This window comes from Vitis vinifera, chromosome 14, assembly GCF_030704535.1.
Source record: "Vitis vinifera cultivar Pinot Noir 40024 chromosome 14, ASM3070453v1".
NCBI lineage: Eukaryota > Viridiplantae > Streptophyta > Magnoliopsida > Vitales > Vitaceae > Vitis > Vitis vinifera.
In genome coordinates this window covers 30,075,393-30,092,867 of record NC_081818.1, presented here as the reverse complement: position 1 = coordinate 30,092,867, position 17,475 = coordinate 30,075,393, and the positions used below count along the sequence as shown (strand labels likewise).

The 17,475-nt window shown below is 36.6% G+C and overlaps 1 protein-coding gene across 1 annotated transcript; it reads right to left on the bottom strand.

Annotated features, from left to right (window-relative positions):
• Positions 1-1,228: 1,228 nt before the first annotated feature.
• Positions 1,229-2,634, bottom strand: LOC100256060 (uncharacterized). Its single transcript, XM_019224764.2, has 2 exons — positions 2,425-2,634; positions 1,229-2,322 (listed from the first exon to the last, which is right to left on the bottom strand). Exons 1-2 carry the CDS (start codon positions 2,470-2,472, stop codon positions 1,498-1,500), a joined length of 873 nt encoding a protein of 290 aa, XP_019080309.1. The 5' UTR covers positions 2,473-2,634; the 3' UTR covers positions 1,229-1,497.
• Between the last annotated feature and the right edge of the window lie 14,841 nt (positions 2,635-17,475).

The window sequence follows — 17,475 nt, the reverse complement described above, 5'->3', positions numbered from 1 at the left end:
CACAATTCTTGAGCTGCAATATTGGCACCTTCGTGAAAATCTGCCAGTATTATTTGTTCCGGATCATGGGCCTCGCTCAAATGCAGAACTAGTTAAAAGTTGTGCAGGCCAGGATGCCATCTACAATCCTTCAGCCCCTGACCACACTGGAAGTTCTCATGTGGGTAGAAACCAACAGCAGGTTTGGCAGCCACAGAACCCAAAAGATCCTACTACCAGAGAACAGCAAGCAGGCCTTCATAAAACAGGTTTAGCTGCCCAGAAGGGAATTCCACTGTGATGGACCACAAGTGGGGAGTACATGATGGACGCTCATTCTCCATTATCACCATACACACATACAGGAAATATGTATATATATGAATTCATTCAAACATGCCTTCCATTTTATGGAACATACCCGAATCCATTTTATGCGTTTGATGAAAATGTATGGATCTTCTAAGGCTGTGGAGGGCACCACATTTTCTCTGAATTCTCTTTGACGATGGGAGCGGGAGAGAACAGGTTCCTCTTTATTTCAAAAGGTGTGATAACATAATAGAACAGATAAAAGTCTCACCCTATTTTATACCCTCCTGCCTTAGGGATCATACCCATTGGCTATTGGGCCTCAAGAGTCTTAGGCCCATCATCTAAGGCCCGTGATGACATTGGGCTCTACACATTAGATGACCCATACTCTAGATCAAATAGAAATCGTATATAAATAGATAGCTAATGTCGGTCCACATTTATTCTATCAGTACAAGCCTTCTAGAGGCAAAGTAGTAAACTCCTCCTTGCCTCTGGCCATGATTTGAAGCTAGTTATGTTTAAGGCATCATCTTGTTTGAGCTAAACTGCCAAAAAAACTTCAATTAGAAGGGCTTGGATGTGTCTTCTCATCTGGAAAAAGGCATCATCTTCTTTGAGCTAAACTGCCATAAACCTTTATGTTACGGGGAGAACAAGACAAATTTGGATGTGCCTCCTCAACTGCAACCAAAAATGGTTTGAAATATTTGATTCCACATTCCCAAATGGTGTGGGAGACCAATCAACTGTTTTCAACTTTCCCACATAAAACTGTTTGTTCTAAAGGAAGGGCTACATATTGGTGTCCAAGAAAAAAAACATGGCATTGCAGCAGCGCCTTTCCTTCTTGCTTTTGGTTTCTGTTAAAAATGGAATTACTCATACATGTTTCTTGCCAAACCACTCCATATTTCTTTGTTTCTGAAAAATATTAAAGAAATAAAAGATTAGAATTGCTGCAATTTTTGCCGCTAAATTCACTTTTCTATGAAAGGAAAATGTAAGAAACTACAACCAACTTCTCTATGATCATCTGTAAGAGCTATGTGCCTACAAGGTAAAAGAAAACCAAGTTGGCCTACTTGTTTTTTCCAGCTCTTGGTATGGTTTGGTTTTTCATTTGCATCTGTGTTAGATTGAATTTTGTTCTTCATTTGTATGTACAGCAACTAGAAGATAGTCTATTCCTCCAAAAGCTACTCATGGAATTTTCCTATTTGCATAAGTGCCGTTGTCTTCTCCCTTGACAAGCTCTATCTGGTAATGGCATCCACCAGTTTGATCCATCTGAAAAGTTGGCTTACAGCTCTTGAAGAACAAACAACTCACAATTGTGTCAAGAACAATTAGGAGGGAATACAAGTAAGCAATGAGCAACCCCTCCAAGGCCATATAAATGCAGCCTGGCCTTCCAGAAAGGTGATAAGCTCTTACAATTCGGTAATGAAACAATGCTCCAACAGCAGCAGCACCCAAATTAGCTGGCAGAGCCATCAGCAGAGCCCTTGAGTTCCCACACCTCCTCAGCAAACTGCAGGCTTTAAAGACTGCCAAATACCCGGAACAATTCTCCATCCCTGTCACAACCAAAGCAAAGTTGCAGAGAACCATGGTGTTGGCCAGAAAGGAGTAAGAAAAAGATCTAGCGACAAACAGTATGAGAGGATTTTTCGATGAAGAGTCAAATGATTCAAGGGAATTAAACCCCATGAACAGGACTGAGAAGGCAACTGCGTTGGCTGTGAAGATGATCACTGAATTGCAGACTTGGGTCAGGAAGAGGGACCTGTAAATTGAAACCAAAGAGGAAAAGGATGGCGGAAGAACCATTTTATGCTGATTCAAAGCTTGAATTATATAACCCTTTGCCATGACAAGGGAGGAAAGTGTGAAGGGGAGACTGAAAACAGAGGAAAAGATGCTGTAAGAAACACCAAAATCACTAAGCAAAAACAGCTGCAAAGAGGGAGAAAATCCAAGAGCATGGATGACAAAAAGTGGTGAAGTGGAAGAGGAGGAAAAGGCCTGCAAGAGAAGAACAAAAACAGAGAAAGGAAGCATGAGAAGAACCGGGATGTTGGTGAAAAACTGATAATCCTTGAGAAAGATGAAGATTGATCTCCTCACAATCTTTGTTGCTCTGATCTCCATATCCGCAGATGGGGTTTCTTCCATTTGAGAAGAAGATGGGAAAAAAATTGTTTATGGAAGAGCCCAAGAAAGATGAGAAGACGATGATATTTACTCCTGATTTTCCCAAGTTTTCTTCCTCTTTTCCCAACCACCAAACTTACCAAACAACTACCAAATGGATGGTCATCTTCTTAATCGGGCTCATTTTTGCATTCAGAAGGGTTGCTAGATTTTTTAATATAAATATTTTTAATTTTAAAAAGAAAATAAAACTTATATTTTAGATTTGCAATAATATTGCTTTTCAAAAAACAATGGCTCACCCGTGTTTTGTAGGGTTCAAGATGATAAATCCTGACATGAGTTTGATAACATAATAATAATAATAATAATAATAATAATAATAGTAGGAGAGTTTGTGGATAAAAGTCAGACATCTCATGATTAGTTTGGATTATGTTTGATTGAGATATAATATGAGAATTGATAAGTGAAAAGATATCATATCTTATTTTATAGGATATGATAAGTGTGAGATATATTATAAATATTTTTTTTTATATTCCTTTTAACCTAAGATATATTAATCTTGAATCATGATGATGTAGGATATATATATATATCAAAAATTCATTTTTTTATTTTATATATTGTTTATATTTTTAAATAAAACTTATAATTATAAAATAAATTTATGGTTAAAAAGGAAGAACTAAAAAACATTTATAAAATACCTTGTAAAATGGTATTAATATCTGTATTATCTATATATATATATATATATATATATATATATATATATATATTTTGAATAACATAATATTAAAATTTTTACTTATAAAGTTTAGATATTTTAATCATGAATATAATTAAATGTAATATAAATTTCATATTTTTTAAATAGAAAATATTGAAATACAATATAATTTTATTTTAAATAATAAAAAATGATATATATTTTATTTTATTTATTTATTTTATAAACTAAATATAAACATAACATAATATATCTTATTGGATATATTACCTTAGATATTATAAGAATATGTATTTAATGATATCATATTCCATTAAAAATCATATTTTATAATACATATTTCATATTGAATGAGATATAATATCTTAAAGATATATATATTCTATCATATCCTATCATATCAAATAGATATAGTCTTATGGTATTTTTATATAAATTTTCTTGAAATTAACTTTAATTTATAGATGTTAAATTAGTGTAGGATAAAGTTTTATCTTCAAGGTTATTTTAGACATTTTACTACTTGTAAAATTAAACGGAAAGAGAAAATGGGAAAAATTATTATAGAAGGAAAATGGTATAGGCATTTGAACAAATTAACCTCACATTAAATTACTTCTTTTTATGTTTTTTTTAATAAAAATTATTATAGAAGGAAAATGATATAGGCATTTGAACAAATTAACCTCATATTAAATTACTTCTTTTTATGTTTTTTTTTTAATAAAAATTATATAAATGTTTTACTTTTTATAAGCGCTATTTTTGAAAATTGTGATTTGTTGTCTTCTTTCTCCAACTTTCTATACTTGTAAAAAAAAAATATTAGAAAAAAGTAACAATATATTAATTTTTTCTTATTTTAATCATGACTTTTTTTTTTTTTTTCCTTTCTAAAATTTGAAAATGACTCCGGCAACCACCACTGGAGTTAGTATACCTATCTACCATGCATTTCAACTGCCTGTGTCCTTCTTTGCCTGTTCCTCAACATTTTGAAACGAGTCACTGTAAAATTGAATAAGACAAGTAGTTTTAAATATCTATGAAAAGGAATGTACAGAAATTTGGAAGATTATGAGACATTCGGTGGATTTTTTTATAAGAGTGTGATAGTTTTAAAAAATAATTTATACATCATCGTAATATGAAAAATAATTCCAAATCTATCATAATTTTGTCCAGATAAAAAAGAGAAAATAACTTGTAAATGAAAAATTATATCTTTAAAAGACGATTTTCATAAAAAAAAAATTAAAATTAAGAAATGAGAAATCATCTCTTCAAAAGACGATTTCAAATAAATAAAATAAAACCAAGTGACCATACAAAAAAAATATATATGTGAGAAATTCTCACTTAAAAAAAGAAAAAAAAACCCAAGTGGAAATCGTGTCTTCAAGAGACAACAATAAAAATGAGAAATTCTCACTTAAAATAAAATAATAATATTAATAATAAAAATAATTAATAAATCAAATAAATAGTCTCTTAAGGAACCATTTCTATACCATTTTTAAAAACGAGAAATTCTCATTTCATTAAAAAAAAAAAAAAAACTTTTCAAAAATCCATTTTTTCATTCTTTATTCTATTTATACAATAATATAATTATTATAAATATATATTATAAAATTAATTAATTTTATTTATTAAATTTAATATATAAACAACATACTAAATTTAACATAAGATAAATAACCTATTTTTTTCTCTTATTTTGAAATTTTAAAAAAACTATTATCATTTTATGTGAAAAATGAGTTTTAAAAACAATTGTTATTAATTTATTAAATAATTATTTAACATATTATTTAAAAAAAGCTTATGTGGAAATCGTCTTGAAGAGACACTACCTTTAAAAGTGGGAAATCCTAAAGAAGTGTGTGGAGGGAGGGCATGTCTTTGGGTCATATCACTTATTTTGATGATCATCTCCACCGTAGCTTGTTATCTTGCCATAGCCAGTAATACACCTTTAATATATTATTATTATTATTATTTTATTTTATTTTTTTGAAGTGAGAATTTCTCACTTTCAAAGTGGTGTGTTCCCCCTTGGGCTTTTTTCTAAATAATCATATAATAAATTAATAACAATCGTTTTTAAAACTCATTTTTCACATAAATTGATAATAATTTTTTAATTACAAAAAAAAAAAAAATTATTTATCTTATATTAAATTTAGTAAATAAAATTAATTAATTTTATAATATATATTTATAATAATTGTATTATTATATAAATAGAATAAATAATGAAAAAGTGGATTTTTGAAGAGTTTTTTATTTTTTTTTAAAGTGAGAATTTCTCACTTTTAAAAGTGGTATGAAATCGTCTCTTCAAGAGACAATTTCCCACTTACATGTTTTTTTTTTATTTTAAGTGAAAATTTATCACATATATATATATATATATATATATATATATATATATATATATATATATATATTGTGGAAATCGTCTCTTTAAGAGACAATTTCTCACTTGATTTTATTTTTTATTTTTTTATTTTATTTTGTGAAAATCATCTTTTGAAAATGTGATTTTTCACTTACAAGTTATTATGGTAGATTTGGAGAATTATTTTTCCTACTACGATAATTTAAAATTTATTTTAAAATTGTTGTACTCTTATCAAAAATCCGACATTCGGTGGAGGTTCTGGGTTTTGGATGTTGAAGCATATATATAATGTGATATGATTAGTCTCATTTTTTGATATGTACAAAATTAATAATGGATGGAGACCCTAGTAATCTATGAATAAAATAAGTGGCATAAAATGTTCCAACAAGAAGAAAAGAAACCACGATGGAGATGTGAAGTGTAGATGAAAATGGGTTATTGTCCTATTATACACTAGGTTATACGTAGACAACACCCTGGTTCTAAATGTTGAAGATTATCATTTATGGCCCTTCTAAATGTGTTACCATCACTTGGAAGGATATGTTTCAAACAACCACTTTCTCCCTCCCATAACTTAATCAAAGAAAATGAGAGCCACGTCTCACTCCATTCCACTCCTTTTGATTAAAAAAATATTATCTTCTTCCAACCACGTTATATTACACTTTTAACTAGAAAGCAAATGTTATCTTCTTGAGTGCCACATTTTTTTTAAGATGTTTGGACCGACATTTTTCTGGAAGAGTAGTAATAAGAAAAGAAAAATAATATAGGAGAAATTATTATTTTTTTATTTTTTATTTTGCATATTTGATTTTACTAAAAAACAATAGGAAAGAAAATGGCATATAACTAAAAATTAGTTAAAAACCTATCCTTGTTTTTGTCCAATTGAGCCGCTCATGTGCTAAATTATTGAAATTAAAATAAAAAAATATTTAATTAATGGATACTTGAATTAAATTTTATCTCAATTCTCGATTGCTTAGAATCAAAACTCAATAATTTAATTGAAAACTAAAAGATAATAATAATAATCACAGTTGAAATGGACGGTCGATAAAAGGCCGTAACAAGAAAAAGTCACAGTCAACCGCCCCGCTTCTTTGATTCTATGCCCCGGGCAGACTCATCTTCCCAGTTATTCTCCTTTCCTCCGACCCCACCGGCGGCGCGACTATCTCCATTCCGGTGATCTATTATACCGGTGAGTCTCTTCTGAAACCCTATTCAACCCCTTCGACCGCATCTCTCATAATTTCTTCTAATTTCAAGGAAATCTATGGCTTCTATTGTTGTGTAATTGATGAGATCCAAATCAGTAATTCTCTTCTTCGATTGTCCATATTCTTTGTTATATGGTGGTTTTGATTAATGGGTTTCGATGTCTTCTGACTGGGTTTTCTGTTAGGAGCCATAAGCTGCTGTTCTCTTTTTTCTTGCTATGTTAATTGGTATGCACCCGCGCAATGTTACCAAAATTAAAATGCATTTTCTTCGGAACATTGCTTATAGGCAAAAGGTCTCTATTAGATTTTTCTTCGTGATCAATTGGATGGCAACAGGATACTTCATGGATTTCAACTGCATTTTAGCAACCTTCTCTCCATTGATTCTCAAATCAATACAAATTTAAATGGGGCACCAAACGATAACCCTAAGTGGGCTACGACTCAGCGGAAATCCATGAGTCGCCTTGATTTCTGTTTTGATTTTCTTTTTCCTCCTTTCACTTCTTCTGCTCTTGTGGGCAAAAATTGTCATGTTGTCCATGAAAAACAGGTCAAATAGCAGTAGTTTTTTTTGGACAGTCTACTCCTTCTGGCTGTTGGAATGAGATCTTGATAATTTCCAGTTTTTATTTATTTATTATTATTATTATTATTCTGTTAACTTCCCTCATATCACGGGACTATCACGAGATATGCAAAAAATAACTAGATATGCTTGGATCAATGGATATAATTGGACTAGATCCCAGATTCCGTTCATATACACCTGTGTCAGTGAGTCTGCATGTATTCTCTTGAGGCTGGCAAGATGCAGTGCTGTCCTGTGTTCCTGAGTTTTAATCTTGGTACTCAAACTTTGTTTGGTTTTTGAACCTTAAGCATGGCTTTGAAGTTAACTTACTTGGGTTTGCTCCTACATTTTATGAAATTCTTCATGTGGCAGGGTCAATGCGTATTTAATTTCTACACTATTTACACCATTTTGTTATATCTTTATTCAGATTTCTCTTCGTCCTTCTTTTTGGTAGTTTGATGTTTGTAGTACCCTGCCTTGATTTGAACTTGAAAACTTCAGGTGTTTGTGGGCATTCCTTTGACAGTTAATAAGAGCTTGGTTTGACTGGTATGGCATCCAGGCGCAATGTGCGGTATAGTCGTCTTCTTGGTGATGAAGACAATGAGTATGATAGTAAATTTGACCCTCGATTTGACTATACACCAAAATCCTTTGATAAAATCCCATGGAAATCCATTGCTCTGGCACTTTTCCTTCTTTTGCTCGGAATATTGCTTCTCTTTCTTTCCATTTTTATCTTCACAGGTCACATGGGAGGAGACCGGTCTCAGGCCTATGGTCTTTTAGCCCTTGGAGCTCTCACCTTCCTCCCAGGTATGTTGAAATATTTTTTACTATTTTTTTTTTTTTTTTTTTTTTTTGATAAGTAAACAAGAATTGCATTAGAAAAGGCTAATCGCCACAAAGCATACAGGGAGTATACAAGACGGCTATAGCCTCAAAAAGAGAAAAAGGACCATAAAGAACTACCTCCCCTCAAGTGGAAGCTATCCACTCCAAAAAACCTATAAGGGAGAAAGACTCCTCACCTAAATGCACTTTGGCCCAATTCCATAAATTACAAACAAAAGAACTCTTTAATCTCTGAATATTCACCACACCCCCCCTAAACGCTAACCTATTCCTCTCCTTCCAAACAGTCCAAAAAATACACAACGGAATGGATTTCCAAATCTTTTTCCTTTTCTTCCCTACAAATGAGCCCCTCCAGGAGATAAGAGTCTCCTTTACAGTTTCTGGGAGGACCCACTTGATATCTATCAACCCAAAAATAATTTCCCATAAGGCTCTAGTCACTATACAGTGTAAAAGAATATGATTTACATTCTCTTCATCACAACCACACAAAAAACAGCAATTTGGGAGTTGCACCCCTCTTATCTGGAGCCTGTCCAAAGTGAGCACCTTCCCCCATGTAGCCTCCCAGGCAAAAAAACAGACTTTAGTTGGCACCTTATCCACCCATATTCTCCTTGCGGGGAACTCAATGGCATTAGGCTTGTCCAACAGCCTGTAAGCTTCTTTAACCCTGTAACGACCATTTCTTCCTTGCCTCCATATAACTGAATCATCCTCCATGGAAGGCCTATGACCCCTTAAAGTAAGGAGCAGATCACCAACCATATCCATTTCCCAGTCATTGAAATCCCTCACAAAAACAAGATTCCAATCTCCTTGGCCCGAATGTTGGTCCCACATCTCCTCAATCGTGGCGTCTCTATGCACTGCAAGAACAAAAAGGTGGTGGAAACATTGGGACAACGGAGTTTCAGTACACCATCTGTCTTTCCAAAATTTAATTTTGGACCCCTTCCCAACTAGAAAAGCCAATTTTTCCCAACACCATTCAGATTCCTTCATGATTTCCTTCCAGACCCCCACACCAGCCGCCCCACTAGCCTTCTTAGCCCTCCAACCATGTTCCTCTTGCCCATATTTCGTTGAAATCACTTGTTTCCAAAGGTTATCTTTTTCACAAGCAAACCTCCAAACCCACTTACCCAGCAAGGCTCTATTCAAAGTGGCTATTCTCCTCAATCCTAGCCCTCCATTGAATTTTTCTGAGCAGACCACATCCCATTTAACTAGGTGAACTTTTCCCTCCAAGTTTCCACCCCCCCATAGGAAATCTCTTTGGGTTTTCTCCACTCGTTTAGCAACAGACTTGGGCATACGGAATATAGACATTTGGTAGATTGGCATACTAGCCAAGGTACTCTTTATAAGAGTGATCCTCCCCCCTTTAGAGATGTACTGTCTTTTCCAAAGCGCAAGTCTCCTCCTGACCTTCTCTTCCACTCCATCCCACATAGAAGAAGCCCTATTGGGGACTCCTAAAGGGAGGCCCAAGTACTGGGAGGGCAGAGACCCCACCCTACACCCTAGCTCAGCTGCCATCTCAAGAATCTCCTCCACTTCTCCAACTGGGATGATTTCGCTTTTGGCTAGATTAATACGAAGACCCGAAGCTGCTTCAAACCAAATGAGAATCCAGCTTAAGTGAGAAACTTGATCTTTATTCGCCTCACAAAACACAACTGTATCATCAGCAAAAAATAGGTGGGAGATATTCAATGAGGTTCTACTACCGCCCCGGATGTTGCACCCTGTAAGATAACCCCCCTCCACCGCTCTCCTGATAAGAACGTCCAGAATCTCCATTCCCATCACAAAGAGGTAAGGGGAGAGAGGATCCCCTTGACGAAGCCCTCTAGTGTTAGGGAAGAAACCAGCTGGCACTCCATTAACAAGAATAGAGAATTTAGCAGAAGACACACAGCTCCACATCCATCCCACCCACTTGGACCCAAAGCCCATTTTTTGAAGGACCTTCATTAGAAAGTTCCAATTGATGCTGTCATAAGCTTTTTCTATATCCAGTTTGCAAATAAGGCCCTTTTCTTTTCTCTTTTGCCACGAATCTATCACCTCATTAGCAATTAAAGATGCGTCCAAAATTTGTCTTCCCATAACAAAGGCATTTTGAGCAATGGAGACCACCTTACCAATCACTTTTTTGAGCCTATTAGCTAAAACTTTAGCCAATAGTTTATAGAGACCCCCCAACAGACTGATAGGTCTAAAATCACCCAGATCCTCCGCCCCGCTTTTCTTAGGAATCAACACCAAAAAGGTATTGTTGAGGCTCCTAACAAAGGAGTTATGCTCATGAAATTCCTTAAACATCTCCATGATCTCCTCTTTGGTAAAGTCCCAAACATTTTGCCAGAAGGCTACAGTAAAACCATCCGGGCCAGGGGCTTTATCCCCATTCATCTCCATCAACGCCGAATGAATCTCAATCTCTACAAAAGGGACTTCGAGACTCTCTGCTTCTTGCTGGTTGATACAACCCACCTGAATATTACCAATATCCGCTTGCCAATCCATATCTTCAGAAAGCAACTGCTGGAACGAATTCACAACTCCTTCTCTCACCTCTTGCTCCTCTACCAGCCACTCCCCATTAACCTTAATTCTGCCCATAATGTTGTTTCTTCTGTGAGCACTTGCCATTCTATGGAAGAACCCCGTGTTTCTATCCCCCTCCCTTAACCAAATCTCCCTTGAGTGCTGCCTCCAGTGGGCTTCCTCCAACAGGACCCATTTCTTAAATGAGTCTTTAGCATCCTTTTTTAAACCAGCCTCCTCCACAGTCAGATTTCTCTCACTTTCCACCCGATCCCAGAAGTCTACTTGGTCTAAGGCTGAAGCTTTATTGGTTTCCAGCCTCCCAAAAACCTCCTTGTTCCAAACTTTCAGTTTCTTTTTGATCTCCTTCATTTTAAAAGCCAATCTGTAGCTAGCACTGCCCCTGACATCAATCCCCTGCCACCATGTTCTCACCATGTCTTGAAACCCCTCAACCTTCAGCCACATATTTTCGAATCTAAATGGGGTTAGGCCTCTTCTAATTCCACCCCCCTCTAACACGATTGGGAAATGATCAGAAATTGGCCGGGACAACCTGACCTGAGTAACACCACTAAACAGATCTAACCAACTGGAGGAAACTAAGAATCTGTCTAGCCTCGCCCAGGCCTGATTGTTAAGCCCCCCATTCCAGGTGAACCCTCCCCCCTGAAGAGGAAGGTCCACCAACTCTAAGTCTTCCACAGTCTCTGCAAATCTCCTCATGGCTGAACTAATTCTTCTTTGGCTGCTCCTTTCTTGCTGATACAGAATGATATTAAAATCCCCACCAAGACACCAGGGATCATCCCAACGACCTCTTATCGCCCCCAATTCCTCCCACATACCCTCCCTTTCCACTTTAGAAAACGGACCATACACTCCCGTAAGAACCCAAGTGGCCCCATTTTCTATAGTTTTGAATCTGCAAGACAACGTGAACAGACCCTCCTCCCAATCCAAAATATCCAAGACCCTCTTGTCCCAACATATCAAAATGCCACCCGCAGTCCCCTCCGCATTTAAGGCTCTCCAATCTATAAATCTTCCCGTGCCCAGACTTCTCACAATACCCTCCGACATCTCCTGAATCTTGGTTTCCTGAATACATAAAAGATCCACCCTCTGGTTCCTTATATAATTCTTAATAACTTTCCTCTTAGAGCTGTCATTTGCTCCCCTCACATTCCAGCTTATAATCTTCAGCTTCATTGGGCAACTATCAATTGATTCCCTTTGCCCTGTGATAAATCTTTCTGCTTATACCCCCCCTCATAGTTGACAGAGCATTCCAATCTCTTAAGCTCCCTTTCAAATTTGGACTTCTCCAAGAATTCTTTGCTGTGAATCTTTTCCCTCCTCTTTCTGATTTTAGTCAGAAAATTCAGTATCTCTCTTTCCAGTCCCTTCGTAGAGAAACCCAGGAACTGGCTGAATTTTGCTAAATCACACTCCTCCCATAGTTCCTCTTTCTCATTTTCATTGTCTTGAGATTCTGAAGCACCAACCTTCCCCTCCTTGTCCCTACCCTTGTCTCTGCTCTTGTTGGCCTCTCCCAACTTCCAGGGTCTATTGTCATTCTCACCATTCCCCTCATAGACTGTCAACCAGGTTGACTTATCCCCCCATGATTCCTCCTCTATTTCCCCTGGGCAATCAATAGACCCCCCCACTGGAGCCCGATCAGAATTAGAAGAAGAAGGAAGAAATGTCCCCATAACCCCGTATCCTTTAGAATGAGAATGCAGGACATACCTCTTTGCTTCTTCCTCAAGGGCTCGGTCAGTCAAGGAAAAGCCTACCTCCCCCTGTTCCCTTCTAATCTCCTCTGGCACCCAGCACATCAATGGGTCCTCTGGGTTGATTATATTTTTGGAGTTAGAACGGCCCAAAAAAAGTGGACCATCCATTACCAGACCATCCATCCTAGCTGAAAAATGGCAGCCCAGATCAGCAGCCCAGTTAGATGGGCCTGCCTCTGACTCACCAGCCTCCTTACTTTTTTCTTTTAATTTTCGGCCCAATGGCCCATTTAACTTAGCTAGCCCACCCTCCTTCTCCTGCTCGTTAAGGCCCATGGATAAGCCACATAAGGCCAGCCCATCCTTTATACCATCCACATAGACCCAGTCCCGGGGCATTGGACCATAGGTTTGGTTCCCAGACTTTAAGCCCGGCCCATTCTTCTGCAGCAGCCTCCCATCATCTGTCAGGAGCTGTCCCTCAATTCCCGCTTCTGTCACTTCCTTCCCCACTCGCTTCTCCGCGCGTGAGTGCATGTCACCCCTGATCTCGGTTCTCCTTCTGGTTTCCTCCACAGAAGGAAGCCTTCTCACCTCCGGCCTGATCTCCCACCACAGCGCCAACGTGTAAACCTCCTCCTCTGCCTCAATTTCTAGAATACTCGGTCTGAATTCGCCTCTCATCTTGACCAGTATCCTAGCCCATTGAATTTCCCCCATCGATCTTGTCCGCTCATCAATGTCAACAAAACCCCCACATTCCTCCCCTATTTTCTTCAAAATCGCCGGGCTCCATAACGACATTGGCAAACCAAAAATCTTAACCCATGCCTCCTGTGCTCTCTCCTTCTCTCCCCAACAACCCGACTTTGGGTTCCAAAAATCCAAACCTAAAAAAATTCCTCCCATTACTCTGCTTCCCGAAGAGGCAACTCGGTGAGCCTCTTTTATATCTTCAAACTCCAGCAATGCCCTACCTCGTTCCAGCTTGGCCATTCCTAGTTTACCTTTTAAACCCCAAGACCTTGCCCAAAGGCTTCCCATCCTCTCCAAATCTTCGTCTTCCTTCTTGTTTGATTTCCAGCTCGCGACGAGACAATGTTTCAGCTTCTGTAGATTTTCTGCCATCTCCTCCCTCGCAACCTTCATCTTGATTGCAGTTGCGCCCTTCTGATTTGTGCTCGTGACTGCTTCCACGTAAGATTTCGTCGGAGAGATTTTCCCACCGGCCCTTACTACCTGCACCTCCATTCTTCTACCCACCATCTCCTCCATTTGTTGAATAATCTCCACCATAGTCGTCCATCCTCTTTTGGCCCTCCTTCCTCTCGGCAAGAAGATGCAGAAATGTTTTCGTTCCAGATCCACTACCCCCAGCCTTAAAAAGCCTCCTGATCTGTTGAAACCCCGCACCAAAGAGAATCTCTTGCCTCTTTCTCTCCACTCCTTTTCCCATCTCCCTTCTTCTTCATCTCGTATACAGTGGATTAGCCCCTCCTTGAAAAGCCCTAAGCTCTCCAGCCCTAAGCGAACCCAAGTCGAGACCCCCCGTTTCTTCTCCACGATGAGGATTTGACATCTTCCCTTTCTTCCGTCCAAGACGAGCTCGAAAGTCTTGGATTCAACCGTGAAACTTCGCTTTCGGCTCGCCTCGCCGGTCTCCTCATCGTCGCCGTCGCACGCGCCTTCACTCTCCCTCACGCCCCCCCTCTCTCTCGCGTCCTCTCTCTCTCTCTCTCCCATCGCTTTCTACTCTAAAGGCTCTTGTAAAAAAATTTTACTATTTCTTTTTCTTGCCCATTTATATTGACTGGTTTGAGAGGTAAACCTCTAATTGTTTATATAATGAATGCTAAATGTGGAGTATCAGTAAAAAAATTGCCTATATTTACACTTTTCTTCAGTTTCCTTGGAGCGATTCTTTGAATTGGGATTTTCTTTTTGTCAAGTTGAACCAAGCTTTATTTCTACTTAAAATGTAGATTTTTCATTTGAGGTGCTCATATAATCATGGACTTGAACAGTTTAGTTTTTTTATTAAAGCAGTGGGTAGCTGGAGATTCTAGAATAGAAAGTTAAAGGAGGTCAAAAGGTTAAGAAATAATACCCTAAATATAAAGAAGTATGAAAATAACAGGAGTGATGCAATAAGGTTTTGAATAGTAGAGCTTCCTCAAGGGACAACGTGGAAAAAGATTGGAACAGAGGTAAGTATCAATAGGCAGGAGAGTAGACTAGCTTTGCTGAGTTGGGTATTGAGAGCAGACTACAAACTCCCAGCTCTGTAGGCTATCTATCCTTTGTCCATGGAAACCTTACTCTGCTATCCTCAGAGTATGTATTGAAAAATTTTCTGATCTGCACTTTCATCCATGGACCGTGTGTTCCAAATTATAATGGAATCAATTGAAAATTTTTCTGTCTACACTTTGATTTTATGGAGCTTGTGGTCCAAACTACAATGAAATCCACTGCTTGGTTTGATTTCCTGCATATGTATATAATTTATTTGGATGCTAATAATTATTTATACGGTTTATACAGCCTGTGATTTTTGTATGAATCCCTTAGGCTATGTTTGGTTCTTGTAAGGTACTAAGGAAGGAAAAAAAAATGTTAAGGAAAATTGTTTTATCATATTTGGTTTCACCGTAAATAATACAAAAGAAAATAAAATATAATATAATTAAAATTCATTAGAAATTTATATATTTTTAAATTATTTAATCTTTATATAATGGAGGGAAATAAGTTAAATGAGTTTGAAGAAGCATATACAAATAATTTATTGATATCAAACTCATTTTTTATTTTCTTTCACTTTTTCTTTCCTTCTGCTTTTCCTCTCCATTTTCTTTCCCTTGCATTTTCTCTCAAATTTTTCGAGAACCAAATATAGCCTAGAGGAAACTATAATAGAATCTGTTGCTTCTTTTATATCCCAATCAAAAGTGAATTGCTTACAGATGAGATCAAATCAATAAATCTATAAGAAAATTTGCATGTTATAGTTTTTTTAGGGTAAATGCTTTGTTTAGTAAACTAGAATAATAACTCTACCCCTTCTAGAAGAGAAGCAATCAGTTGGGAAAGCAACTGTCTGCTGTCTTCATGACCATCTTAGGACAGAAGATTTCATTTGATAAGAATAATTTATGGAACCAGAAAAAGAAAAATTATACCTTAAGGCCATGAATTTTCTTCCATCTGTAGAAGAGATGACAGATTTTCACTGGCTCAAAGAATATATTAAAACCTCGGGAATTCATTTGCATAGGCGTTAAATGGATTATTTGAAATGGTACAAGGGTGTTCTCTTGGATTTGTTTGGGGTTGTGAGAAACCCCAACCTTAGTCTGTGATTAGGTATCAAAGCACAGAGATATATAGTAGTAGGGAGCCAACAGTAAGGGAAACAACTACTTTTAGCACTAAGTTGGCTATTAGGATGAACTATCTTACTTTTTCTTTGGATAACTAAACATGATTCTGCTCCTAGCATTGCCAAAAAAGTTTTGAACATCAGCAAGTCAAGATGTCCTGGTTTCTCAACTAGTGATCATGCATTTAAACTTGATTTGTTTTAAGTTTGAAAAATTTTAAATTCACAAAAAAGTGGAGAAAAATGAAACACTTTGTCAGCTCTTTTGGCAGTCCTGAAGGAAAATTGTTTTGTTTGATGGGTTCTGAAGGAAAATTGTTCAATACCACAAACATTTCTGGTCAAGCAAATTACCACAGAGATTCCCAAAAAAATGTAGTATATTAAAGAGTATTAGTATCCCTGTAGTCAACCATGGATTAATGTTAACTTCGAGCATTCTCCAAAAACTACAGATTGAGGACAGAAGTTAGCATAATCAAAGACCACCAATGAATCATTTTAAGGTGTCAACAAGATTTCTAGGTTGAACTACAGGTTAGCAATAGCTTAAGCAGGGTTTTCTCCCTTTGATAGGAAACTTAGAGTAAGTTGTATTGATAACAGTGCCTACTAAAACAGGGGCATAAGCACAGCCTGAAAGAAGCATACAAGGTGTAATTTCATTGGTACTTTTAGCACCCATTGTATATCTTTGGTGTATTTAAATTGTTCCCCCTTTTGTTTGGTGCTTTTCAATATATCTTTATTGCCTATCCGAAAAAAAAAGAAAAGAAGATACAATGTGAACCAAGACTAAAAGAAAGCAAGGAAAGAGCCAAACAATCCCACCCTTGACTACCCCCAGACAAACCATCCAAAATTCAGCAGTCAGCACAGAGCAGATAGTATCCCTCCAAGAGCAATTCAACCATGAATGTAGAAACTTTAAGAAACAGCTTTTATCCAAGCCAAAAATTACAATTAAAGAAACCTAAATCAAGGGAGATCATTTGATGACCATTGGACAGTTGAGAATTGAAATGATTAAGGCTTTGTTTGGTTCTCGGAAAGTTTAAAGGAAAATGCAAGGGAAAGAAAATAGAAAAGAAAACTAAAAGGAAAGAAAAAGTGAAGGAAAATAAAAAATAGATTTAAAGTTAATAAATTATTGTTATATCCTACTTGAAACTCATTTCACTTATTTAACTCTTTTACATAATAGGTTTTTTTTTTAACTATATTGGATTTTCTTTTGTAATTTGTTCTTTCTGTCCTTAGTACTTTCTAGGAACTGAGCATAGCCCAAGGAAAATAGGAAGGAAAATCGTTTAGCATTTTCCCTCTTCTTTTTCTATGGCATAGAAATATAAGAAAATCATTTTTCTTATCATTTTTTCTCCCTTGCTTAATATTTACCAGAACCAAACATAACCTATAAGGATATTCCATTTTTTCTGCCTTTCCCCCTTGAATTCATGTTTGTATATAACTTGGTTTTGTCTGCCTGCTATCACATTGACCCAAACCTTTGGCTGCAGGATTCTATGAA

Coding starts and splice junctions, on each gene's coding strand:
- LOC100256060 (XM_019224764.2), bottom strand. CDS start 2,472: ATGGAAGAAACCCCATCTGCGGATATGGAGATCAGAGCAACAAAGATT. Junction 2,323..2,424: donor AGATCAGAGCAACAAAGATT/GTGAGGAGATCA, acceptor CTTCTCTTGCAG/GCCTTTTCCTCCTCTTCCAC.